This window comes from Palaemon carinicauda, chromosome 44, assembly GCF_036898095.1.
Source record: "Palaemon carinicauda isolate YSFRI2023 chromosome 44, ASM3689809v2, whole genome shotgun sequence".
NCBI lineage: Eukaryota > Metazoa > Arthropoda > Malacostraca > Decapoda > Palaemonidae > Palaemon > Palaemon carinicauda.
The window spans coordinates 12,738,489-12,765,988 of record NC_090768.1 but is presented as its reverse complement, the minus strand read 5'-3'; the positions used below and the strand labels follow the sequence as shown (position 1 = coordinate 12,765,988).

General features: G+C 38.2%; 1 protein-coding gene across 5 annotated transcripts in view; it reads right to left on the bottom strand.

Moving 5' to 3' along the window:
- The window catches only part of LOC137634164 (anoctamin-5-like), a 500,953-nt gene that overhangs the window by 193,861 nt on the left and 279,592 nt on the right, over window positions 1–27,500 (bottom strand). For all 5 annotated transcript variants that reach the window (XR_011042462.1, XR_011042463.1, XM_068366420.1 and 2 more), the window contains exons 9-10: window positions 19,342–19,451; window positions 10,847–11,052 (exon numbers count right to left, since the gene is read on the bottom strand). Coding sequence is in view for 3 of the 5 variants with exons in the window: in XM_068366420.1 (XP_068222521.1) it covers window positions 10,847–11,052; window positions 19,342–19,451 (316 nt within the window). In the remaining 2 variants the exon portion in view is untranslated. The remainder of the gene's footprint in view (window positions 1–10,846; window positions 11,053–19,341; window positions 19,452–27,500) is intronic.

The following is a 27,500-nucleotide window of genomic DNA, read 5'->3' as shown; positions in this document are numbered from 1 at the left end:
CTGAGCTTTATGATCTGTCTTGGGATCTTCCTGTGGAACCTTTCAATCACAGCATCCCGCTTCCTCAGATATGCATTCGCCCATAGGTTGACAACCTGGTAGCGAGAAATTTCAATGTGCGAACGCAAGACGAGATAGTGTTTCATGGATTTCCTTGTAGACTCCTTGGACCAATCCTCAGTTCTATCAACATGGCCCACTGGTCCCAACCACAGATCAAGTAACAAAGTAGCCCACATGGCATACTTCCAAACCTTCTCCATGTTCAGGATCTCGGATGCCACAGAAACTCTCTCGAATGGGAGCCCCTCAAGAGGGTCTCTGCAGAGGAATCAAGATTTAAAGCCGTAAGGGGCTTGTTAGTAACCTTATAATAACTCCTTTGCTACATAAAGGGAGGCAGGAAGAATTTGGAGGATGAGCCTGTTCGTACCGAGCTAGAAGAGCTAGCGATCAGCGAGAATGCCTCCTTTCAAGCTGTTGTCAATCCCTTTGACCAGAACAGGACTGCACTGGCCTTGGGTGGTCATTGGGTACCATATGCATGGTCCAAGACCGTGTCTTTGGCTTCCCGAGGAACCGTCTCAGGGTTAGCCAACTCTCTGATGGCACTCATGCAGGCTAGGATTTGCCAGAAGGCATATTCAGACTCCCTCCGCTTGGGATAATCATCAATAGGAGAAGTTACATACTATTGTATAAAATTCATAAAATATTGACCATAGAATCCAGCTCAACAGCCACAATATCCCAAAAGAAGAAATAGCTTGAATCTCAACACACACTACTCAATAGTTAATTACATTATTGTTTACGCCTACACTATCAAGCCCTATCCATACCCGACCACTCTTCAAATAATTCCCTTTACTTTGAACTTTCTTATGCATAGCATCCCAATCAACCTAACTTTATTACAAATTTCCACTAAATTAAGATACTCTAACAGCCACCATTAAAGAAACTAGAATACTGGGAGCAGCCATTCTCAATCATAGACAAAAGAAATGCAGATCCAAAGATCCAAAATGTAACTTGACTGCTCTGCACTTCTAACAATACCTAGGCTAAGTGATGAGGACATACAGTACATTAATCTCCTAGCTACAAGTATCTCATAAAATTAATGGAAAAGTATGAATAGCTTAAAAAATCCTCAAGCTTCTTGAAAGGGAGATGAGATTGAAACTACACCACAACTTTGATTAAAAGGATACTCTGGTTGCTGTTTGTTGCAACCCAGCTATGTAATAGGCTACTAGCCTCTCTTGTCAATTTATTATAATGTAGGATTAATGTCTTGACTGCCTACCACATATTATGAAGTCATGAAATTATCACTTTTTATTACTATCTAATGTTTCGTAGGCGAGACTCTAGAAAATAATAACCTATGGAGTTTCTACCTATGGTATTAAATGTTATAAGTGTTTGTGGTCCCAAGGTGCTTAGTTTTCACTATCTTACTTTGTTAATTGTTCCTTTTGGTCTCTTCTCACTCAAAATGTCCTACTTTTTTCAACTATACCTTACCATAATTCTAACCTACCCTTTAACAAAACAAATTTTCAAGCAAGCTCATTAAAAGTTTAGAATTGGGATTCCAATATTTTATTATAGAACTTTATAACAATAAAACTAGAGTAAAAATAACCTGGTTATTCTTTTTACCATCAATCTCACATTATAAGGTTCAATAACGAAATATGGCAAAACTTTTAATGGAACTTTTGCTACGATTGTATAGTGAACCATTGAAATTAAATGCAAAACCCTCAGTAATCCTTAAACTAAACTGCAAAAGGAGAATAACAAATATTGTAAGGATATAATTTGACAAATATGAAAATAGTTCTCCATTTCATGGTTTTAAATTACAAGATAATCTAGTAAAGTATAAAATGGTCTTTACCACAGAGTTTAGTCAATGTGGCTTTTATTTCGCAGCCCAATCATTTCTTTAATAATAGGAACTTTCACAACAATTGTTGATACTTTTAAAAGACTTTATTTCTATGAACCTCTGCTGATGTTCAAATTTCTTCTCCACCATAAGCTCAGTTTAATGACCTTTACCCATAAAATTTTAAAAATTCCAAATTTCCCCATTTTTCCCTTCAATAAAATCATGCCTTTAGTAAAGGAAGGAACATACTAGGGGTAAGTGATAACTGACATGTTAGTGTCTGTCTTTTCAGTTGTGCAATACTGACCACACTTTCTCCAGATTGATTTTTCTTAGCAACTATTGCACAGTGTGCACAGAAATTGCTCCTAGAAGTTCATTATCTGCATTCCCTTAGTGTATTGTCCCAGGGGCAATACTGTGATATAAATAAGCATTATGCAAAGAACTTTTTCCTCACAGTACCTCTCTTAAGAAAAATAAGTTTTAATGGTTGCTGATCAAGTTAACTGTAAAAGCACTGTAAGAAATTTACTGTTGTGTTCAGGAGAAAAACTAGGGAAGGTTAGGCTAGTTGACTGTAGCAGGAATGACAATGATAATGACATGCCTCCACCTTTAAACAATTCACATAATCAGCTAACTTTCGATAGTGATGAATCTCATGAGCTTTTAACATTACTAGCTTCCTTTGTTAAGTGTTCAGAAATTCAGTGAATCCTCTCTTAAAACGATAACTCTGGTCCTACAGAAAAGCAATTTTGCCAAACTTTTCTCATCAACAATGTCAAAAGAAAAATCATTTGTCTTAATAATACAGTACACAGTATATTCACCACACTGACCATATTGCACTTATCACTTGTCTGATATACCTTTAAGCTATAATAACTGGCATTATGATGGATGGGCATTTCATGTACCCAATTACAGTGTTTAGAGCAGTCCATCATAATCCTTACTCATATAAAAATCTGACAAAACTTATGAAAATTTGTGGTGGTGAGTACTGTACCTTTAAATGCTTCAAAACTCAACCTGGTCATAGGTTTAAGTCTCCATATAATTATGACAGTTTTGACAGTCTCAAGTTATTTCCATCATAAGCACATACATTTTTGTATTCCAATATAGTATGAAGAGCCATTGCTCTTTACTTCAGACTCTCTTTTGTCTAATTTCACTTTTGTTTTGTCCTTTACCACACCCAACTTATTATGAAGTATTTAGAGGGGTTTGGTTTAGTTCATATAATAGAAACCATATGGCTCAGAGTTGGTACCAAGGAGGCCATTCAGCAACAAAATTCAACTGAGGGGAAATACCCTGCATTTGGGCTATAAAGTAAAATATAAGAGGTTAGATAGAAAAATGACAGGATGGCAAAAAGGAACCAGGAATGGAGCTGTAGCAGAGGCAACTATGGTAATGTATGAACAGTATAGTAGAATATTATACAGTAGTGTACTACTGATGCCTTAACTTGACTAACTCTAAGTTGCTATATTCACTAAAGCTTCAAGTTCTACTTGGCACAATATTACAATTTTGATCTTTCCAGGTCAAGTATGGAAGACTACTGACTACTGATATCAACTTGCTTACATGACTATCAAACCTTAAGATCAATTCTAAACTCAATACAGGTACCATGGATAGTACTGTGTTATATAAAAAAAATTCTTGGATGATAACCAACAGCTCTTATTTCCTACTTACATTTTCAATTTGATAGCCATTGTTTCTTTATTAGTCCTTAAACCTTTGCTTAAATTTTAGTTTCATTATTGGTTCTTAAAGCAAATATTGAAAAGATCAAATTTTGTTTCTCATTCCTTTCCTTGGTTAAAATGTTATTTTCATTAGTAAAATAAATTTTTGAATATACTTACCCGATGATCATGTAGCTGTCAACTCCGTTGCCCGACAGAAATCTACGGTCGGGATACGCCAGCGATCGCTATCCAGGTGGGGGTGTACACAACAGCGCCATCTGTGAGTAGGTACTCAAGTACTTCTTGTCAACAAGAACTCAATTTTCTCCTCGGTCCACTGGTTCTCTATGGGGAGGAAGGGCGGGTTCTTAAATTCATGATCATCGGGTAAGTATATTCAAAAATTTATTTTACTAATGAAAATAACATTTTTCAATATTAATCTTACCCGATGATCATGTAGCTGATTCACACCCAGGGTGGTGGGTGGAGACCAGCATACATATTAACAAAGAAGCTAAGTATCCCGTATTTCATTTTATCAGTTATTCAAAATAACAAACATAAAATAAATAAGTACCTGGTAAGGAAGTCGACTTGAACTATTACTCTGCCTTTTTTAAGTACGTCTTCCTTACTGAGCCTAGCGGTCCTCTTAGGATGCTGAACGACTCCTAGGTGCTGAAGTATAAAGGGCTGCAACCCATACTAAAGGACCTCATCACAACCTCTAACCTAGGCGCTTCTCAAGAAAGAATTTGACCACCCGCCAAATCAACCAGGATGCGGAAGGCTTCTTAGCCTTCCGTACAACCCAAAAAACAACAATAAAAAGTATTCAAGAGAAAGATTAAAAAGGTTATGGGATTATGGGAATGTAGTGGCTGAGCCCTCACCTACTACTGCACTCGCTGCTACGAATGGTCCCAGGGTGTAGCAGTTCTCGTAAAGAGACTGGACATCTTTGAGATAGAATGATGCGAACACTGACTTGCTTCTCCAATAGGTTGCATCCATAACACTCTGCAGAGAACGGTTCTGTTTGAAGGCCACTGAAGTAGCAACAGCTCTCACTTCATGTGTCCTTACCTTCAGCAAAGCAAGGTCTTCTTCCTTCAGATGAGAATGTGCTTCTCTAATCAGAAGCCTGATGTAGTAAGAAACTGCGTTCTTAGACATCGGTAGAGAAGGCTTCTTGATAGCACACCATAAAGCTTCTGATTGTCCTCGTAATGGCTTTGACCTTCTTAAATAGTACCTAAGAGCTCTTACTGGGCAAAGTACTCTCTCTAGTTCGTTCCCCACCAAGTTGGACAGGCTTGGGATCTCGAACGACTTAGGCCAAGGACGGGAAGGAAGCTCGTTTTTAGCCAAAAAACCGAGCTGCAAGGAACATGTAGCCGTTTCAGATGTAAAACCTATGTTCCTGCTGAAGGCGTGGATCTCACTTACTCTTTTAGCTGTTGCTAAGCACACGAGGAAAAGAGTTTTTAATGTGAGGTCCTTAAAAGAGGCTGATTGGAGCGGTTCAAATCTTGATGACATTAGGAACCTTAAAACCACGTCTAGATTCCAGCCTGGAGTGGACAACCGACGTTCCTTTGAGGTCTCAAAAGACCTAAGGAGGTCCTGTAGATCTTTGTTGGTGGAAAGATCCAAGCCTCTGTGGCGGAATACCGCTGCCAACATACTTCTGTAACCCTTGATCGTAGGAGCTGAAAGGGATCTTACGTTCCTTAGATGTAACAGGAAGTCAGCAATCTGGGTTACAGTGGTACTGGTTGAGGAAACTGCACTCGCCTTGCACCAGCTTCGGAAGACTTCCCATTTAGACTGATAGACTCTGAGAGTGGATGTCCTCCTTGCTCTGGCAATCGCTCTGGCTGCCTCCTTCGAAAAGCCTCTAGCTCTTGAGAGTCTTTCGATAGTCTGAAGGCAGTCAGACGAAGAGCGTGGAGGTTTGGGTGTACCTTCTTTACGTGAGGTTGACGCAGAAGGTCCACTCTTAGAGGAAGAGTCCTGGGAACGTCGACTAGCCATTGCAGTACCTCGGTGAACCATTCTCTCGCGGGCCAGAGGGGAGCAACCAACGTCAGCCGTGTCCCTTTGTGAGAGGCGTACTTCTGAAGTACCCTGTTGACAATCTTGAACGGCGGGAACGCATACAGGTCGAGATGGGACCAATCCAGCAGAAAGGCATCCACGTGAACTGCTGCTGGGTCTGGAATCGGAGAACAATACATCGGGAGCCTCTTGGTCATCGAGGTAGCGAATAGATCTATGGTTGGCTGACCCCACAGGGCCCATAGTCTGCTGCAAACATTCTTGTGAAGGGTCCACTCTGTGGGGATGACCTGACCCTTCCGGCTGAGGCGATCTGCCATGACATTCATATCGCCCTGAATGAACCTCGTTACCAGCGAAAGCTTTCGATCTTTTGACCAAATGAGGAGGTCCCTTGCGATCTCGAACAACTTCCTCGAAAGAGTCCCTCCCTGCTTGGAGATGTAAGCCAAGGCTGTGGTGTTGTCGGAGTTCACCTCCACCACCTTGTTTAGCTGGAGGGACTTGAAGTTTATCAAGGCCAGATGAACTGCCAACAACTTGCAATTGATGTGAAGTGTCCTTTGCTCCTGATTCCATGTGCCCGAGCATTCCTGTCCGTCCAGTGTCGCACCCCAGCCCGTGTCCGATGCGTCCGAGAAGAGACGGTGGTCGGGGGTCTGAACAGCCAATGGTAGACCTTCCTTGAGAAGAATGCTGTTCTTCCACCACGTTAGAGTAGACCTCATCTCTTCGGAAACAGGAACTGAGACCGCCTCTAGCGTCATGTCCTTTATCCAGTGAGCAGCTAGATGATACTGAAGGGGGCGGAGGTGGAGTCTCCCTAACTCGATGAACTGGGCCAGCGATGAAAGTGTCCCTGTTAGACTCATCCACTGCCTGACTGAACATCGGTTCCTTCTCAGCATGCTCTGGATGCATTCTAGGGCTTGATTGATCCTTGGGGCCGACGGAAAAGCCCGAAAAGCTCGACTCTGAATCTCCATACCTAGATAGACAATGGTCTGGGATGGGACGAGCTGGGACTTCTCTATATTGACCAGGAGGCCCAGTTCCTTGGTCAGATCCATAGTCCATCTGAGATTCTCCAGACAGCGACGACTTGTTGGAGCTCTTAAAAGCCAGTCGTCTAAATAGAGGGAGGCTCTGATGTCTGCCAAGTGAAGGAATTTTGCAATATTCCTCATCAGTCTGGTAAACACAAGAGGTGCCGTGCTTAGGCCAAAGCACAGGGCTTGGAACTGGTACACAACCTTTCCAAAGACGAACCTTAGGAAAGGTTGGGAGTCTGGATGAATGGGGACGTGAAAGTACGCGTCTTTCAGGTCTAACGAGACCATCCAGTCCTCCTGCCTGACCGCTGCTAGGACCGACTTCGTCGTCTCCATCGTGAACGTCTGCTTGGTGACAAAAGCATTGAGAGCACTGACGTCCAGCACCGGTCTCCAACCTCCTGTCTTCTTCGCTACCAGGAAGAGACGGTTGTAGAAGCCCGGGGATTGATGGTCCCGGACTATGACTACCGCTTCCTTTTGTAGCAAGAGCGACACCTCTTGTTGCAACGCTAGCCTCTTGTCCTTCTCCTTGTAGTTGGGAGAGAGGTTGATGGGAGATGTAGCCAGAGGGGGACTGCGGCAGAACGGAATTCTGTATCCCTCCCTTAGCCACTTCACAGACTGAGCGTCTGCACCTCTGCTCTCCCAAGCTTGCCAGAAGGTCTTGAGTCTGGCTCCTACTGCTGTCTGGAGAGGAAGGAAGTCAGAACTTGCCTTTTGCGGACTTGGAACCCTTCTTGGATTTGCCACGGTGACTGTCGGCACGGGTACCTCCTCTGCTGGAGGTTCTGCCACGAAAGGGCGGGATGAACCGAGTTGCAGGAGTGTCTACTGCTGCAGGGCGGAAGGGTCTAGGCACGGAAGGTAAGGTTTTAGCCTTACGTGCAGAAGATGCCATCAGATCATGGGTATCCTTCTGGATAAGAGAGGCAGCCATCCCCTTAATCAGCTCCTCCGGAAACAGACACTTGGAGAGAGGAGCGAACAACAACTGACTTCTGGCAAGGAGTGATACCAGCCGATAAGAAGGAGCAAAGGTGTTCTCTCTTCTTGAGCACTCCTGACACGTACGAAGCCGCAAGTTCACCAGACCCATCCCGAATGGCTTTGTCCATGCTAGACATGATCAGCATGGCAGAGTCCCTATCTGAAGGGGAAGTCTTCCTGCTTAAGGCTCCCAAACACCAATCGAGGAAGTTGAAGATCTCGAAGGCACGAAAGACTCCCTTCAACAGATGATCCATATCGGAAAAGGACCAGCAGATCTTCGATCGTCTCATAGCCAACCTGCGGGGAGAGTCAACCAGACTTGAGAAGTCGCCCTGGGCAGAGGCAGGAACTCCCAAGCTGGGTTCCTCTCCCGTGGCATACCAGACGCTCGACTTGGAAGCAAGCTTGGTAGGCGGAAAGATGAATGCAGTCTTTCCCAGTTGCTTCTTGGAATGCAACCATTCTCCCATAACCCTCAAAGCTCTCTTAGATGATCGTGCGAGAACAAGCTTGGTGAAGGCAGGCGCAGCAGACTGCATGCCCAGAGCAAACTCGGAGGGAGGAGAGCGAGGGGTTGCAGACACAAACTGCTCAGGATACAAGTCCCTGAACAAGACAAGGACTTTACGAAAGTCTAAGGAGGGAGGCGTAGACTTGGGCCCTTCAAAGTCAGAGTGCGGCTCATCCAAGTGTGCAGCTTCGTCATCCGATACTCCATCATCCGAAAGCTGAGTAGGAAGTGGCAAAGGCAGAGCAGAAAGCTGAACGGCTGAATCCGGCAGTACGGGTGCATGCGTAGCTGCGGATCCAACATCATGCCGCTGCTGGTCAGTCTGCGAGCTGGCAACAACAAAAGCAGAGTGCTGGAGCGTGGGAGGGGCTGCGGTGGGTTGCGGAGCATGCTGTATGGTATGCGGAGCATGCTGTATGGTATGCGGAGCATGCTGCATGGGTTGCGGAGAAAGCCGCATAGTGCTGGAACCCGGCAGCTCTACAGCACCTTCCCACTGCTGATGCGGTAGCTCACGCATGCCAACGGATGGAGCAGCAAGAACATGCGTCTGGCAGGGTGGACTGCGCATCGAAGGTGGAGCTCTCACAGGTGGAGTGTGGGAGCAGGCAGCCGCAGTATCTGCTGAGCGCACAACCTCGGCGGGTTGTAGGTTAACAGGTGCAGTGTTAACCTTCTCAGCATGATACTCCTGAATGAATGCCACAAGCTGAGACTGCATAGTCTGCAGCATGGACCACTTGGGGTCTACCGTGGTTGGAGCAACAACAGACGGAGCAGCAGCCTGTTGTGGAACCACTCTACCTCTCTTGGGAGGTGTGCAGTCATCAGATGACTGCAGCGAGTCCGAACTGACCCAGTGGCTACACCTGGGCCGTTGGACTCGCTCGGAAGGGACCTTACGTTTGAGCGGTCGTGAGACCTTGGTCCATCGTTTCCTCCTGGAAACTTCTTCCACAGACGAGGAATGTAAGGGCTCATTCGTCTGTTTGTGGATGGGACGATCTTTGGCAGATACGTCCGCAACCACTGAGGATACATCCGTGCGCCGATCAAGGCCTGCCGAACCCTTTGGTCCTTCGACATTGCTTCTCCCCTGGGCTTGGGAGCTTGCAAGAGGTCCCGGACTGGGAGGACGACTGGCACGCACAGATGTACCCTCATGCGCTACACTGACACTTTTCACATCACTAGCACTAACACTTCCCACTGCACTTTTCCCTTTCAGCTCTCTGACATCTGCCAAGAGCTGATTACGGTCATTAGCCAATGACTCCACTCTGTCACCGAGAGCCTGAATGGCACGCAACATATCCGCCATGGATGGCTGAGCACTAGTAGCAGGTTCGGGAGTCACCACCACAGGGGAAGGAAAAGGTTGAGGGGCATGGGGAGAGGAAAAATCCACAGAGCGAGAAGAACTCCTCCTAATTCTCTCCTTCTCTAACCTACGTGCATTTTTGAGGAATTCGTTAAAATCGAATTCCGAAAGCCCAGCGCATTCCCCACATCGATCTTCCAATTGACAGGATTTACCCCTACAATTGGAACAAACGGTGTGAGGATCTATAGAGGCCTTCGGAAGACGCCTAGCACAAGTCCTAACACTACACTGCCTGTATTTAGGGACTTGAGACTGGTCAGACATCTTGAATTTAGAAGTAGTCAAGGGGGAATTCCAAAATCTAGCAAAGTTCGTTAACAATTAATCCAAATTAATTCCAAAAGCTTGCTAAGCTAATGATAAAGCTTCCTGAATAGCGAAGGCTAAACTCTAGAGTAAATACATCACCAAAACGTGAACAACAACTCCAGAATCAACAGCGTATCCAAGTAGGTCTTGCCGGCGGCACGACAGAGGAAAAATTGAGTTCTTGACAAGAAGTACTTGAGTACCTACTCACAGATGGCGCTGTTGTGTACACCCCCACCTGGATAGCGATCGCTGGCATATCCCGACCGTAGATTTCTGTCGGGCAACGGAGTTGACAGCTACATGATCATCGGGTAAGATTAATATTGAAAAATATGGATACTATTTAAGTAAATATACCTAAAATTTGAATGTGGCCAGGCATTTTATATGTATCTAAAAATCCAGTGAAATTATTCTTATTATTGTTGTTATTATATACTGTAGTTTAACCACATCAAGAAACATGGGTAATCTAATAAGGTTTAAAAGACTTCTTGTTTAACTGTGAGGCAAAGTCATTTGTGAGTTATTTTGATAAGTCAAAAGGCACTCATTATAACTATCTTGTCATGCTAATAACCAATACAATCCTCCGAAGAGCTAAAAATTAAATTCCCAGCTCCACTATGATGAAATAATAGGTCATGAAAATATTACTATGCATAGTCAGTAGAAACTCTCACACTTAGTTGATGGTATATAATTAAATGTATTGCACTATTATATCGAAACTAATCTTTGAAATTTCAATACCCCTGTCTATGAAATATAGAAGTATACAGTTTTTTAAGTGACACCTGAGCCAGTAAACCTGATAAAGAAAGTTGTGCAATTATTTTAATCCAAAAGTCAATCATTTTAATGTAAAAACTGTAAGTTCTACAATTACTATAATTTAAAAGAACATACCTAGGTTTATTGAAATCAGAATACATGACAAACAATCCACAGATAAAGGTGAATCCTCCTAAGATTGATGCTGGGACTAACATCTTTGTGTAGAAACCCAACCAAGCAAAGTAAAGAGCCATCTTATCACCGAAGTACCGTCGAATAACATGCAATGGTTGTTTCTTGTACCATTTTCCAGGATGGGCCCACTCGAGATATAACAACTGTTGAAAAATATACAAAAGTTAATTCAGTCTAAAGTTTCATAATTATAAGGTTCTGTATAATTTAATTCAGTCTAAAGTTTCATAATTATAAGGTTCTGTATAATTTCTTTGCCCCTTAAAAATTAAAATCTACTAAACATAAGAGGTCAGACCTTTGCTATGAAGGAATTTCACTATTTGTGGAAAGGCCCTGGAATTCCATAAGCGATATTTATCGGCCTTTATTCACAATTGCATGACGATTATATAACACCAAAGGCAAAACAGGCCTTTAATGGATAATTAATTATTACAGTATTACACATGGGCTTCAAAATTCACTTGTATAAAGCTATCATTTTGAACTTTCTTTATTATATAATTGAGTATATTGTGCTGTGGTGTATTTGGCCTTATATAACTAAGCTTTCAGATCTTCTCAGTTAAAAGTGCATAGGTAATTGTGATTCCTTTCTTACATTGGGTGTTATATAATCATAAATACCCGAAGGCTGATATACAGTATGCAAGTTTTTTTCTTAGATATGTAAGAAAATAGCGAGTCTGAAAGTATCATTATGGGTTAAGCAATAATTTCCAATTTTACAGCATTTGCTGATATATGTTACCTAATTCCCATAAATAGCAAGGTCCGGCTATAACAATCAATTACGGTACATAGAATGTTTGACAAAAATAACTGTTAATGCTTGGAAAAAATCTTTTGTGAAATCCCTTTTTAAAGTATCCATTACACTTCCATTGCTGTAGTCAGCAAAAATATATGAGCAAACAAAAAAATGTTGATTAAGTTTTCAAAACAAATTTTTCTTTATGGCTTGTTCTTAGCTATTTTCCACCCTTGTCCTTCATACTGTACTTTATTAACATATGAGAAATAGTTACACATAAATACAAACCTCTTTCAAATTATGTCTAATATCCAAAACAGAATTTAGCAGAATAATACTGTATACAGTATAGATTCATAGTTTATCATAGTTTTGCTTTATTACCTTAGAATCAAGAGGAACTGGAAAAATCTCAGTAGAAGAGATTCATATTTGGGAAACTAAAATATTTCAATTTACATATCGTATTTATAAAATAGACAAGCTTTTATTTTACAGCTGAATCACTAATGCATTTAGAAAGGCAGTGAGGAACCTCTCACTGCCGAGAGCCTTCCAATCTGTAGCAACATCTCACCATATTAACATGGAAGAATAAAGTAAGGAAGCATCAAAAAGTTCTTGTATAGAATTATCATGGTCCAGTGAGTATGGACTTCACTTTCAGGATCAACGCACCATGGCCCCTCAATAGAGAAACTGCTGAGCGAAGCCCTCCAGCTGACATTGGGCAATATCCCCTATGATTTATCAAGTCCATATTGATCTAATGAAACAGGCTATTTGGCATTATTGTTCATTGGCCAGTCAGCAATTACGTCATTAAAGTACAGTAATCCATGGAATGTTAGGTTTACCTCAACAGATAGCCTGATGTACAAACTTATGCACATCTACCTTCATGAGTTTCTGGCCCTGCAGCAAGCTTTGTATGAAACTTTTTCTGATGCACAGTGGATTAATTTAAGCCCCCTACAGGCCTTATATGATATGAACACCCTAGTTTTTTTGGTCATAAAAGCAGTGTTGTAAAGTGAATTTTTCATAGATAACCAGAGACCAGGATGGGCCTATGAATGCATGATTCCAAAGTTGTTTACAGTTTACCACAGATTGTGCATTACATGTATCCATAGAGGAACACTAGAGATTTTGAGTACATGAGGCTATGTAAGTTAATGGTATTTGAATAATCATTTACATGAATTAAGAAGGAAAGTTTTTCAGGATTATCATGTTTATAGTATGTCAATATCATTGAAGCTCAGTTTGACCTTTTTATAAGCTTTGATTTACAATGCAGGGTGGGCGGGAGAATTTCCAGTCAAAATACCCCAATGATCTTCCTAATTGGGTAGTTGAATCGATTGAACTTCAAAAGTTTATACTTGCAGCAAATGTCTTTATGTTGAACACGCTGACATAAGTCTTTTTATAGTTTATACAGTATATGAAATATCTGTTTTGATGATATACTGTTTTTAAAATATTTTAATGCGTTCATTATTTCTCAGATCGTTCATTTATTTCCTTATTTTGTTTCCTCACTGGGCTATTTTCCCCGTTGGAGCCCTTGGGCTTATAGCATCTTGCTTTTCCAACTGGGGTTGTAGCTTAGCTAGTAATAATAATAACAACAATACAGTTATGGGCAGCAGTATCAGAGTAACAACATGCTGTGGTTGCAGCTCAATGTGACATGGTAACTCTTAGACCTTATATGCCTTCGCCAAAGCCATGTGATAACTCTGGTGGCTCATGCTTTATAGAATAAATGCTAAGTGCATAAAAAATTATGTACTAGTAAACAAGTACAGTATCCTATGTTGAGACATCAGCTGCAGAAGTAGTATCATCTACGGCAGTTTCTGGGAGAGGGGGGTTTCCAAATGATGGCAGTTTCCAACAATGCAGCACAGGTGTGTAGCAGGTGCTTCACTTTTGCAATTGCTGCAGCATAGTACCACCCAACTTGAAGGCCAGCAGACACTAAAGACATTGCTGGACTATGGTTAAAGTACTTAGAATCAGCAAATATTATTATTATTGTTTTTGTTGTTGATGTTGTTGTTGTTGTTGTTGTTACAAGCTAAGCTATAACCCTAGTTTGAAAAGCAGGATGCTATAAGCCCAAGGACTCCAAAAGAAAAAAATACCCTAGCGAGGAAGGAAAACAAGGAAATGAAGTATAAAAAAAGTGATAAACAATCAAAATAAAATATTTTATGCATAGTAACAACATTAAATCACATCCATCACACAAACTATAAAAACTAAAAAAACAAGAGTAAGAGAAAATAAAGATAGAAAAGCATGCCAAGTGTACCCTCAAGCAAGAGGGCTCTAATCCAAGACAGTAGAAGGCCAAGGTACAGAGGTTATGGCACTACCCAAAACTAGAGAACAATGGTTTGATTTTGGAGAGTCCTTCTCCCAAAAGAGTTGCTTACCATTGTGGTTGCCTCCTGCGATCACTGGTAAAGGAAACCTTGATAGTTTTGGATGTTGTAGCCAAGAAATATTGCAAGAACCATTCTAGTTTTTGTGAGATTTTCTCCAAGGGAGTAAAGGGTACTCTCACGGTGGTTGGACGAGTGACTAGTCAATTGTAATTTTTGATAAAGTTGGAGACTGTGTTAGTGAATGATTCAGGCACTATATATAGGCTCTTACATGTGACTTGTACCAGCAATTGCATGGGGCATCTAATCACATACATTTGACACCAGTATCATTCCCTAAACATGCCATATATCCCTGCAACTGTGCCTAACCCTATAAACCAGCATTTAAAATGCAACAAGATGAAGATATACTTTAGGTCACAGAATCGTTCAGCAAGTTTCACCCAGAAAGCAACACAATAGTGTGCTAGAATGGTTGCTGTACCCAGGAAGGATGGCCATCTGAGAAACTAATAATATCTTAATTCATGCAGCTCCAGAGGAACTCCTAACAAACAGACACTCTTTGACATAAGTGTCCAGTATTCCCATACACACGTGTCAAGTAAAACAGACTCGGATGCTTTCTGGAGATACCATGAAAGGGAATTGGACAAAGCTGCTATATGTTACTTACCCTCATCAACCCTTGGGAAGGATATATATACTAGATACCAATGGGGCACAGCATAGCAACAGATGCCCACACACATTAGTTAGATGAGGCAATTCAAGAAATTCCTTGAAAATGCAAAGGCAGAACCTATTTATATATAATAGCAATATATAACAAGCATTTAGGCACTTGACTTTTTGTACACATGCGAAGAATAGAATCGCCCTTAAACCTGAGGAGTTCCTGTTCTCTTGCCTTCCACCTGGTATGCGAGTCATATGGACCCAAAAAGCAAATGTTTGGCTACTTGAGATTCCCCATGCCTTCTTAATCTCAAATTACTGACATTATAGGTCCTGGCACAGATTTTAAAGTCAATTGGCACCTTTTTTGGCAAAACTGGCCCCCATGAAACCATTTAGGGAACTACTGAAGAAGCCTATAGTCAAGAAAGTATATTGGGGCAACTAATTACTGTACAAGCAAAATTCAAACGCTAAATATAATTTGGCGGCTAGCAAAGGACAGATTAGTTTAATAGAGTAACACAGCCAATCACACTTAAGACCGACAAGACCCAAGGTGGAGTGGGATCCATTATACATTACAATATTGCAACTACAGTATTCATTTCCAGAGTCCCCATTTTGTTAGAAAAGGGAGTTGGTATCTAAAATTTGGGCAGCCGCCACCTGCCCTCTGTGGTGCTGCTGTAGATCTGGAGGGGAGAGGCCTTAGAAGTGCCATGGGGCCTTCACAAGTTGAGATCATTTCTGTTCGGTTGCCCCTCATTCACCTTGGTAACTAACCACTGTCTACTAGTACATCTCGAGTGACAGGGCTCTAACAGATACCATTAACCCCAAAGTCTCACCTAAAGGAAACCCTTCCATTAAATTCACTATTACATACTTGCCAGGGAAATGGAATCCATCTACAGACTTCATTACTCCTAACCCACCCTTAAGGCAGCACCATATATAGAGGATACTGCCCAGGAAAATGAAATGGAAGTAGTAGCAGGGACTGATGAAAACACTCCTCTAGAAGCAGCAATAATGCAAGACCCTGTCTACCAGTTAATATTAACATGTACCCAAGCATGTGATTTACATCAGTAACCAGCATGCTTACGCCCATTCTACAACATTCACAATAGGATGACAGTGAAGTAGAGCCTAATTACAAGCATGCTTGAAGAAGTTTGTTTGTAGTTAGTCATCCCCCAAGACTTTATATCCCTATGTCTTGAGCAATATTTGAGAAGCATATAAAGTTTAAAGGTTGATCACAAGTGGCAGAGGCAAAGGACAGTGACAATGCTCTAGAGACTAACCATATATACTATACATATGATCGATGTCCAAGCTAGGACCAGGGAGGGTGAGGCAATGGCTGCTGATGACTCGGCAGGTAGACCTTTAGTCTCTCCCAAACTCCACATCCTTAGCTCACAAGGAAGGTGAGGTTGCTGACATTACAAGAAACTACTGAGCTTGGGCAAATCTCAAAACCAGTCCAGTAGATTGAAAAGTAGGGACATTTTCAAGACGCTAGACAGACGGTATCTTAACCTGGTATAAAAGACACCTTCAATGCCATCAATCTACCTGTACCACCTATGAAATGCATACTCCTTATTCGGTAGAGGCTGCAACAATTGCAAGTACACTACCTGAGTAAAGCATATCCCTTTCAGCATACAGCAGCTGATTTATTTCAACTCAATAGCCAATTAAACAATACACTCAAGTGCACACCGACGGATTGAATGGGTTAGTTAGAAACAGCATATTTTCCGTGACTCTTCCTTTCATTAAAATTGATGACAAACTACATATACATATCCTTCTCAGTGAGGGGCACCAAAGCAGATCCCTATGGAAGGGAAGACCAATTTAGCAAGTGAGGAAATGCCAAGTTTCTTCAAAAGAAAGGTGTCACTGCTCTTACTATCAAAACTACAATCTAATGGCAGTGCTGAGTTTGATATCAAATCGAGCTAGAGAACTATTCAGGATAATACAGGAGTCAATGGTAGCTTGAACAGTCTCTCAGTTCTCAGTCTTTACTACAATATTAACTCTCACCCACCCCGTAAAAAGTTTACCAAAATCAACTGGCTAACCGGCAACACGAACGCAGCTCAGGAGACGAAATACCGACACCAAAACAAAACTACATGGTAGACAGGCATTGGTGGCTGCAGCCTCCCCCTAACAAGAGCAATGCATAGGCATTACTAATACCAAGTTGCCAAAGTTTCAGAATAGGCTAATTGACACAACCCACAACAAGTGGGAACCAAGATGCAGTTATAAGATCATGCACCTATGTGTAAAGAGATTGGTCAAGTATCATTATTGTACAAAATCCATGCTGTAACAACAAGTGGGGTGGAAGCAGTAAGTTATCCTTACAAATCTAAAATTTCTGAGAACATATGAGGCGAGACCTTAAGACCCTTCCACCATCCCACTCAATTAATATGCCTTCAGGTACAGACATCTGCCACTGTGGCTTTAGCTTTCTTCAGAAGACCTACGCCTTCACTTATTTATTCTAGTTGTCATTTTCTTGGTGAAAAGTTTTTAAATAAATGAAAATGAAATGCCTTTATCTTGTCTCAAGTCTGAACACACACACACAAAGGTCTGGAAAAGAATGATGAGGTTTACCAAAAACTAAAACAGTCACTGAACCATACAAAAGTATTCACTATTACCAATTTTTACAGCTTAGATGATGATGTGGCATGCATGAAAGATTAACTCTCCCTTGAGCTTAACAGAGCTGTGACCAAATTTAATCCAGTTATGTTAATGACAGTCAGTCATCTCCCAGAAGCCATGTAATATACATTTAAGGCTTTCATCAATAAAGACCATTATAGACCTAATCTCTTCCTAATACCTATTGAACATTGAGATTTCAGCAAAAATGATGCAATGCAACCATTAACATGATGCATTAGCTATCCACATGTAAGGAGCTTATGCAAGTCCTATTGATGACAAGACTGGAAGTAAATAACATCACAAGCGTTCCATACTATAACTCGTCGTGGCCTACAACTTTGTTAACCCATTTGGATCTCCCCAAAGTATTTTTTACTAATAAACTTCAGTCCTTTACTAAACTGATAATTGGGGGAAACAAAAAAAACAAAATCGCCTTAACTGGTTAATCACAAAAACTTTACAATAATTTTTGTTGAGTTTAGACATTCACATAAAATAACTATGTTTAATAGTTAGTGTTGATCTGCAATTTCTATGCCAAAGATAAAACTGCTGGGAAGACAGATACAGAAGTCTCTAAAGATACAAGAGATTATAAGAGATCATTAGCTTCCAAACTTCCTGATATTTCATGCAAGCTGGACCAGTGAAATGGGTATTTTCTCTCCCCCTAGTAACTCATTAAATCCATAATATTTTGTCTGCTCTTTGCCCAGCTTCCCTTAGTTTACATGCTATTTAAAACAACCTCATTTCATAGCACATTTGAAAAACTTAAAGCTCCTTTCTCCTTTAGGTTCTCACCATGTCCTTTGTGTCCATTTCAAACATTTTCTCTTTTATTCTCTCTTCCGAATTAACACTCAAAACTCTCCTCCAAATTCAAATATCTCTTCCTTCCATTTTACTTTTGTTAATTTCTTTACATTATATGGTTTCTTTGCTTTCCAACATTCTACATCACGGTCTACATGTTGAGTTCCTTTGCTTTATATTTAACTCACAGACTACTTGTTACTGGCCTTATGCCATTATCATACTTTCTATGTTTGCCAGTGATATTTACTTCCTTTTCCTCAATAGCCATATGGACCTTATCCAGCTGTACCTATGAATTAGCAATCAATAGTCTTGGCAGTATTCATTATGTAACACTCCTATCATTGATACTTACCTCTCCCATGTAATTCCTTAACTGGATATTCTAAATACAATGAAAATGAATCGGGACATCAGACAGTGCTGCTTTGCCTAATATTTCAGCTCTACCTATTCCCTCTACTGCTCTTCAATCTTTAATTCTCTCTCTCTACTCTCATACAAGTTTACTACAAATATAATAGATCAAGCTATATGTGAGAAATTGTGTCCCTTGGCAATTGAGTGCACTCACTGACAGAGCATTCCTGATCATTAATTACTAATTAGTAGAAATTTGCCATTACAGAAACCAAGTTTCATCTTTCAGACAATAGCCATAAGCAAAATACCAATTTTGTCTATTGCATGGACAACTCATTACATGTCAAATTATCTAACAAACAGCATGAACTAACTTCACAAATGAAAGCTTAACAGATGAGTAACTCCAGTTTCAATTAATCAAGGGATTTTGGCCCCACCTATCAGAGGAATGTAAAACTGCATACAGTATGGACAATCTTTCAAGTTTGAATGTGTGTGACTATATGGAGGGGAGCTGAGGTCACCGCAGAGTTGACATAGTTATGACAACACAGCAATAGATTATGATCAGGTATCACTCAAAGTACCTTTATGAAATGTAAAGAGCATAGAACAATGAAGATTCTTCCCATGATAAACTGTACGGTCTCTGTAAACTAATTTTATTATACAGTATCCATTTTACTTACCCTACGGTCACAATATGTGCCATCTGGGTTGTCTTTATCATAACGACCATCATGTAACGGAAAAGCAGCTGCATATGTTTCATTGGACAACAGACGTGATATGCCAATACCTGTGTGAAACAAATTCTTTAGAAAAACATTTTCTAGGATTTATGTAAATTGCACGAAATCTAAAGACTATGCAATGTAGTCAGATTTCTTTTAACCCTTTTACCCCCAATGGACTTACTGGTACGTTTCACAAAACTCATCCCTTTACCCCCATAGACGTACCGGTACGTCCTTGCAAAAAACTGCTATTTACATTTTTTTGCATATTTTTGATAACTTTATGAGAAACTTCAGGCATTTTCCAAAAGAATGAGACCAACCTGACCTCTCTATGACAAAAACTAAGGCTGTTAAAGCAATTTAAATAAAATATATTGCAAAATGTGCTTGAAAAAAAATGCCTGGGGGTTAAGGGTTGGAAAGTTCCAAATAGCTTGGGGGTAAAAGGGTTAAAAGCCGTACGTCATAACCAAAGCACTTTGTATTAGTATTACAGTTATCAGGCTATATTCTCCTAGTCTACATATCAAAAATAAATATTCTTTAAAATATTTTGAACACAATGTTTATTTATATTAAAAAACATTGATATAAAAAATGAAAAAATGTCAAACCCTTACAAAGAGACTATACAAAAATCTTGTCTGCAAGATAAATTTGCACTTAAAAAATAGCACACGAAAATAGACCTTACAACTTCAGTTTATATTATAAAAATCATGCTATAGCTAGAAAATACTAAAAAAACATTATGTAAAACACAGATATTCACATTAAAACATGGAAAAATGCACTGGAATCCACACCAAAGTTAGTACAATACAATACTGCATGCAATGTTCACACCAAGAAATTTGCAAAGGTGCATACATTATGAGGGCATAATCCCATTATCAGCTTAAATATATTAATAAAATAAAATGGGATGAATTAACTATTAACAACAGAACATTTAATCTGAGAATATAGGTTAATCTTCATAATAAAAGGTCCACATAACATTATGGACTAATTTCGGTATGCAAACTGCACTATCAAACGAGTTAAGTACAATTTATAAATAGTTCAAATTATATAGCTCACCTAAAAATTTTCCCAAATACTGCAGTTATAGGCAGATTTAAATCGCAGACCATTTATTGATGGGAACTTGACTCCAATAACATATGAGAAATAAATGCAAAATCTAATAAACTACCCTGTTAACTCACAAGGAACAGAGCCACAAATTAATAATCTGAAGGCCCACTTTACCTGAAGGTCTACATTCATCAAGGAACCACATCAATGTACCAAGAAAGGCTTAGCTGTCTAGTTCCCCCAAGGTCCCCCAAAGAGAATTAGTTCCCCTAAAAAAATGAACAAAGTACTCAAAACCTTTAGTGTTGGAACTCTATGAAGGATTGAAATACCACAAAGAAATCAGTGGGAAAACATGGAACCAGAGTATTGAAATTAGGTTAGAAACACCAGAAATATTACAGATTTCACATTCAGGAAATTAATGATATTAAGTGATTAAACAGATTCATCTTTAAATTTTTAATTTAAATTATTGTTTTGAGACTAGTCTAAATTTAACATTGAGATCACTCAAAGGAATTTTTGAGAGTAACTATATCCTCATTGATATTTGTAAAACAAACCAGAGATGAATCATACAGCATAAGAAAGACCCAGGTCACTTACCAAACAAAAAAGTGAAGAAAGAGCTACTTCATATTTAGGTAATATATCAAAATAAAATCAGAGAAGTCACACAAAAATTTGAATGAGTCACATTTTAATATAATTTTAAGCTTCTTAAAAGCAAACCTGGCAAACAACCTTCTAAGATCCTTACAAAATTAAATACTTTTTTGTTTGTTAGAAAAAATTAACGGATTTAAAAATTCTCGAACAAGAAAAAAGATGATTATAAAACAAAAGAATAAAAAGTAAAATAATATGTGCCAAACTCATGATTTAATTCAATTTCCTATAATTAGGCTTTAAGAAGGTTATGGGAGAAAGAGTGGGAAAGCTTCTGATGAGGGTTGAAAAGGAAAGTTTGGCTATTAGTGAAGACAAGAAGTTTCTCCTAAAGGGTAGGGTGGGAATGAACTTCAAGGTTATAAAAGGAAAAGGACAATGACCAGGGAATGGAACAGATCACTGAAGGACATTACTTCAGATGGGAAATAGGTCACAAGTACAACTTAATAATACAGGAGATAAAGATAAGTGTAAACCAAAATTTCAATTTAATTTACATAGAATCACAACTTCAGAAGTAGGGAGTAGAAACATTATGAGAATGTTTGTTGAATGTGTAAAGCCTAGACTTTAATTAGGAAGAGATTTGTAGTCATTATGGAATAATTTTAGTACTTAACCTTCCTGGTAGCAGGATGTGCGAGAGTGCACTTTTAAGAAAAAAACACTATGAAAGGTTATAAAAAAAAAAAAAAAAAAAAAAAAAAAAAAAAAAAAAAAAAAAAAAAAAAATCACGGCAAGCCCATCTGCAAAACCTTTGAGAAACCAACAGTGAATGCCCTTGCACCAATGAGTTTTTCCACTTACAAAATTTCAAGAACTCTTATTGAGTGACCAGGTTAGCTGTGATAAAATCACATGGAACCAAAAAGTATGACTTTTATGTACGATAGTTATAACTTTAGGTTGGAAGATAGGGAGCAAGTAAATTCCAAAAAAGTTAGGGAGTATTAGCTCAATAGTCAAACTTTGGACACTTGTCAATGTTTTAAGAGCAAATAAATTATTTCATAATTGAAATTTACTTCTATACTCTCCTCATGTTCATATTACTTCTCTCTGGAAGCTTTGATTTATTGACATTTATTTCTAAAGTTGAAAAAAATTCTAGGTTTCTTTCCTTTCAATAAATTTCCACCTTTAGTAAAGTAGTCGGAAACTCTAGCAGTTGATGACAACCACCGATGGTATGTTTAAGCCACAGTATCTAAGTCTTTCATTTTCAAAGTTGAAAACAATTCCCTATTCTCTTGACATCAAGTCAGTGGACAAATTGGGCAGACATGCATATGAATTTCAGATGTGTACAGAAATAAATTTTATCATTAAAATTCCACACAGAGAGAGAGAGAGAGAGAGAGAGAGAGAGAGAGAGAGAGAGAGAGAGAGAGAGAGAGAGAGAGCACATATATTTACATGATTAGAGTTAATCCATAATGAGCTAATGGCTGAGGTTGCAAGTGATCGATGCGCACAGCTGTCCAAAATATGATGTAATCAATCAGCTTTTAGCAAATCTATTATACATTTGCTTGAAAGGAATCATATGATATTTATTGCCATCCACAGCAAATACAATGCTGTTTTGGAGCACTTACTTCAATGAGTGGAAGGATATTAGGATCCAAGCTACCAATTGTCTTCAGACTCACAATCTAGTTATCTAAGAGTGGCTAATTCCAGGACAGCGAGGGTTTTGCAGTAGAAGGTTCTAAGTAAATAAAGAATTTTAAGATCTATAAGAGGATCTTGAATCTGCAATGCACTGTGAACCCTTAGAAATCTTAAGAAATAGAACACTAGAACCACAAAACCTAAATTAAAAGTCTGTTTTGGGTTTAAAGTTTTGCAGGTTAGTTCAGAGTTATTGCCTTTAATTCAAGAATCCTTGGCCTTCTGAGATTTCAATAAAGAAGCTAAAACTGTAAAGAGCCTTTGAAGCTCATCCTTATCAAAGTTTAAATTCATTAAGAGCTGTATTGGAGTTCAATGCTGGCGTGTCATTGTCATCATCCCTGCTATGATCAACTAGCCTAGTCTTTTCTAGAATTCCTCCTGAACTAAAATAAAGTTTAATTTTTCCCTTTGAACTCTAATTTGATCAGCCACCAAAGAAACATACTTTTCCATAATAAGAACAGCGAGGTTTTTGCACTCCTCAAATTGTTTATCTAAAACAGAATACTGTCCCTCACATGAGGCATAGAGAATGTGGACCATGACTGCACAAAAATAATTCCCTTGAACAACCTACGCACTAGTTACTGTACTAACAAGTCCAAAAGACATCTTTTAACACTAAAAAATTCATTTCCACAATCTGGAGTTAAAGGCTATGGTCAAGCCAAAGTTGACAGAGGCAAAGATAAAGATTCTGGGTTAAACAAGCCAGATTGTCATTACTTTACTAGAGGTGCAAACCTACTGAAAGGAAAGACAGAAAAATGTTTTGCTTTAGAGGCAAATGTTGATAAAATTGAACTTCGAGAAAGGCAGTATGAATATCACAAGGTTTATAGAAATAATTGGATTGGTACAACTAGATTTCCCCCATTAAAGGTAAATAGGTAAGTAGTACGTTGGCTAGGGGACCAGCCCCCGTTGAGATACGACCACTGGAGCGTTATTGGGTCCTTTGACTGACAGATTATACTACATTGGACCCTCTCTCTTGTTACTGCTCATTTTTCCTTTGCCTATACATACACCAAATAGTCTGGCATATTCTTACCACATTTTCCTCTTTCCTCATTCCCCTGACAACATTGAGATTACCAAACAATTCTTCTTTACTTAAGGGATTAACTACTGCACTGTAATTGTTCAGTGGCTACTTTCCTCTTGGTAAAGGTAGAAAAGACTTTTTAGCTATGGTAAGCAGCTCTTCTAAGAGAAATACACCCCAAAACCAAACAATTGGTCTCTAGTCTGTCTTTGGGAGTGCCATAGCCTCTGTACCATGGTCTTCCACTGTCTTGGGTTAGAGTTCTCTTGCTTGAGGGTACCCAGGCACACTATTCTATCTTATTTCTCTTCCTTTATTTTATTTCAAGTTTTTAAAGTTTATACATGAAAGATATATTTCAATGTTAGTTCTTAAAATATTTTATTTTAATTATTCATTACTTCTCTTATTATTTCCTAGCTCCCTTTCCTCACTGGGCTATTTTTCTTGTTGAAGACTCAAGCCTTATAGCATCCTGCTTTTCCAACTTCGGTAGTAGTAGTAGTAGTAGTAGTAGTAGTAGTAGTAGTAGTAGTAGTAGTAGTAGTAGTAGTAGTAGTAGTAGTAGTAAATAATAAAGAATAAACAATAAATCATAATAATGAAAATAATAATAATAAGGGGATTTACATAACAAAATTGTCATAAGTCAAACCATTACCATATTGTGAAAGTCATAATAATTCATCTCTTAGTACAGTATACTGTATGCATTCACTGTCAGATTTTGGAACTAAATCCATACAACCTAGTATACAAAGGAAAATCACTAACAACCCATTAAATTTCATCAAAGATCTAAAATTTAATCCAAGATATGAAACCTACCAATATAGACCACATAATTTAGTCTTCAATTGTGAAAAGACTTAAAATATTGTACTGTGTATGAATTTGAGATATGCACATTATATAAAACAAATTTACTCAGCTTTGCCCATCAGTAAAGTACAGTATTGAAAATTTCAATATAGTAGCATACCACATCCTTATCTTTAAAAATTAAAAATACCTATAAAAAATTACTTTAGTACTTTATACTTTTATAACAAGAAATAAAGAAGTCCCATTTTTAGTACTGATAATTATAACAAAAGTATGCAGTTAAAAATTAAGAAAAGCTTGAAAGCATGCAACATTCTACAAGAATAACACTTCTCCAATAATTAACAACTATTGTTGTGTAAACATTTATGCTGCCCATTCTAAAGAAATTCCATTATGGCTCTTAAGTCAAGCACCTACTATACCTAGCAAGAATTCAAACAGTAGGGAAATTAATTCATAGATATGAAAACTAATATTCTTAAAGCTTCACTAGATCTACATATCAACCTTTATAGGTTTTGACCATTTACCAACTAGCTGCTCAGTAATACTATAATTCACTTTGGAAATTTGAAGAAAAACAATTTCTCATGATAAAACAATAGTTTTGAATGAGCCTGCATACTATAAATTATACAGATGTATTTTGCACATTAATCATTTTGGAAATTTTTCAATAATTATTACTTCCTCAGAATATTAATACCATAGCCGAAAAATCACATAGTTTTATATGAACAGGATATGAAAAGGTCAAAATTTTCCACCCATATCATAGTACAATTAAGAAAATAATTATCTTTGAAATTAATTCATAAAACCAAAATATGTACCATTAATAAGTCCTTAAATCTGTATCCAAAGTAATTCTTGTAAAATCAAATTCATAAACTAAAATTTTTTGGGGGCACATTCTAAAAATATCCAACATTATTCATAAATTAATCAAGACAATTTACCTTAGTGTCTAATCTTGTGTTTTACTTCCCTGCATTTTATATTAAACCCACCTTCAGTATGTAAACTAAAAATACTGTCACTCATTATTGAAGTTTCTTAAAATTAGTACCTAGGGTTATGAGTAACTTTGAATATGAACAAATTGGGATAAAAACAAACAAATTTCAATTGGGTTACGAATACTATATAGTATCTGTCTGTGGGCAAAACTTCTGTATATTTTGTGGACAATTAATAATAAGGCAAGCACTGAATAGGTCTAGTGGTGCATCCTCCACGCAAAATTCAAGTCATGTTTACCCAATTTCAATGCCATTTAAAAGAACAAGAAAAAGCAAAAGCAGTCATCTCTAGATTTCTCTTCATAAAGATTACCAAGAGTCCTTAAAGCATAGACTAAGTAATTTAGATAGTGATAGTGACCATCGTTCAAGTTAGAGAACAATATTTTAACAAGACTACTCATGGAGGGAGCTTCTCCTAAGCAGTAATTTCCTCAATTATTTCTACTTTTCATTGTAAATAATTAGTTTTAGTTTCTGATCTTAATGGTTATAAACTGTTCAATAATTACCATTACAACCCTTTAAAATGGGAGCATTTGTGAACTTATGGACTTGTGGAATACTTTAAGAAAATTTCCTATATTTCCTATGGGAAAAATAGTTTTTAGAACCCTCTCAAACCGAGGTACCACTGTACTTTACGTATCAATCACAAAATACCTAGCATTATTTGAAAATAATTAAGAATTTATTTTGACCAAACCATTATTCATTTTATTACTTCACTGCATTTTATTTTAATCTCATCAAACACCAGTTATTCTTAAGCCCTCAAGCCAATCTAACCATCTTTTAACTGAAAAGCAAAAATCTATTCTTAGAACTAATAAAAATACATCTGGCCAATCAGGAATTTGCTCTTTCATGAACTTTCTCCATTTATAAGGTACCATATAGTTCTAATTGCCACCATTTAAAAAGAAAACCTAAAATAATGGCCATGGGTTGGAAACTTACCGATTTCACATGGGTATGAATATCTTTAGGGCATTATATAAATAACAGATATCAAATACTAAACTTGGAGAAGTGTATTCCAACATTCACCAACATGCTAATATCTATACCTACTTCGCTGTTTCATATTATATGCATCTGCAATAAAAAAAAATTATATTATGAATTACTGACAGTATGTGGATAAGCAATTCATCCTAAAAAAGTCTTAGTCTTACATTTTAAATATCTAATTAGATTTCAAAAGCTAACATAAGGCATGTACATACTACAGAAGAATTACAAAGTTGCAGGAATTGTGTTCCCATTTTTATTTTATTCACTAAACTTCAGACTTAATGAAACAGACACCACAAACACTACAAGCAATGTGTTGCAAGATATAACTCAAGCTACTACTGTACAAGGAAATTTTTATATCAAAAACATTTTACTATGTGATTTAGTGCTTTATCTACTTGTCTCCATATTATACCAGTATTTACAGAGGATAACAATACAAAGTGTATATTTGCATTCGTAATCTTATATATAAATAATAGGATATTTCAATTACATAACCAGAGTACAAAATTAAATTATCTAATAATTTCTAAGAGACAGTGCTGCAAATTGACTTAGAAAAGAAACTCAATGATGCTCTCAAAGGCTCGGGTTACAGCAAGTAGGAAACAATCTAATTTTAACTTCAGTGTCAATCATTCACCAATTTTAAGATTCTATTTATATTTTTATCATATTTTAGCCACAATCGATAATATCTGCACATATTTTTATAGAAAAAAGGATCATATCTTAAATTATTCAAGACATGTGA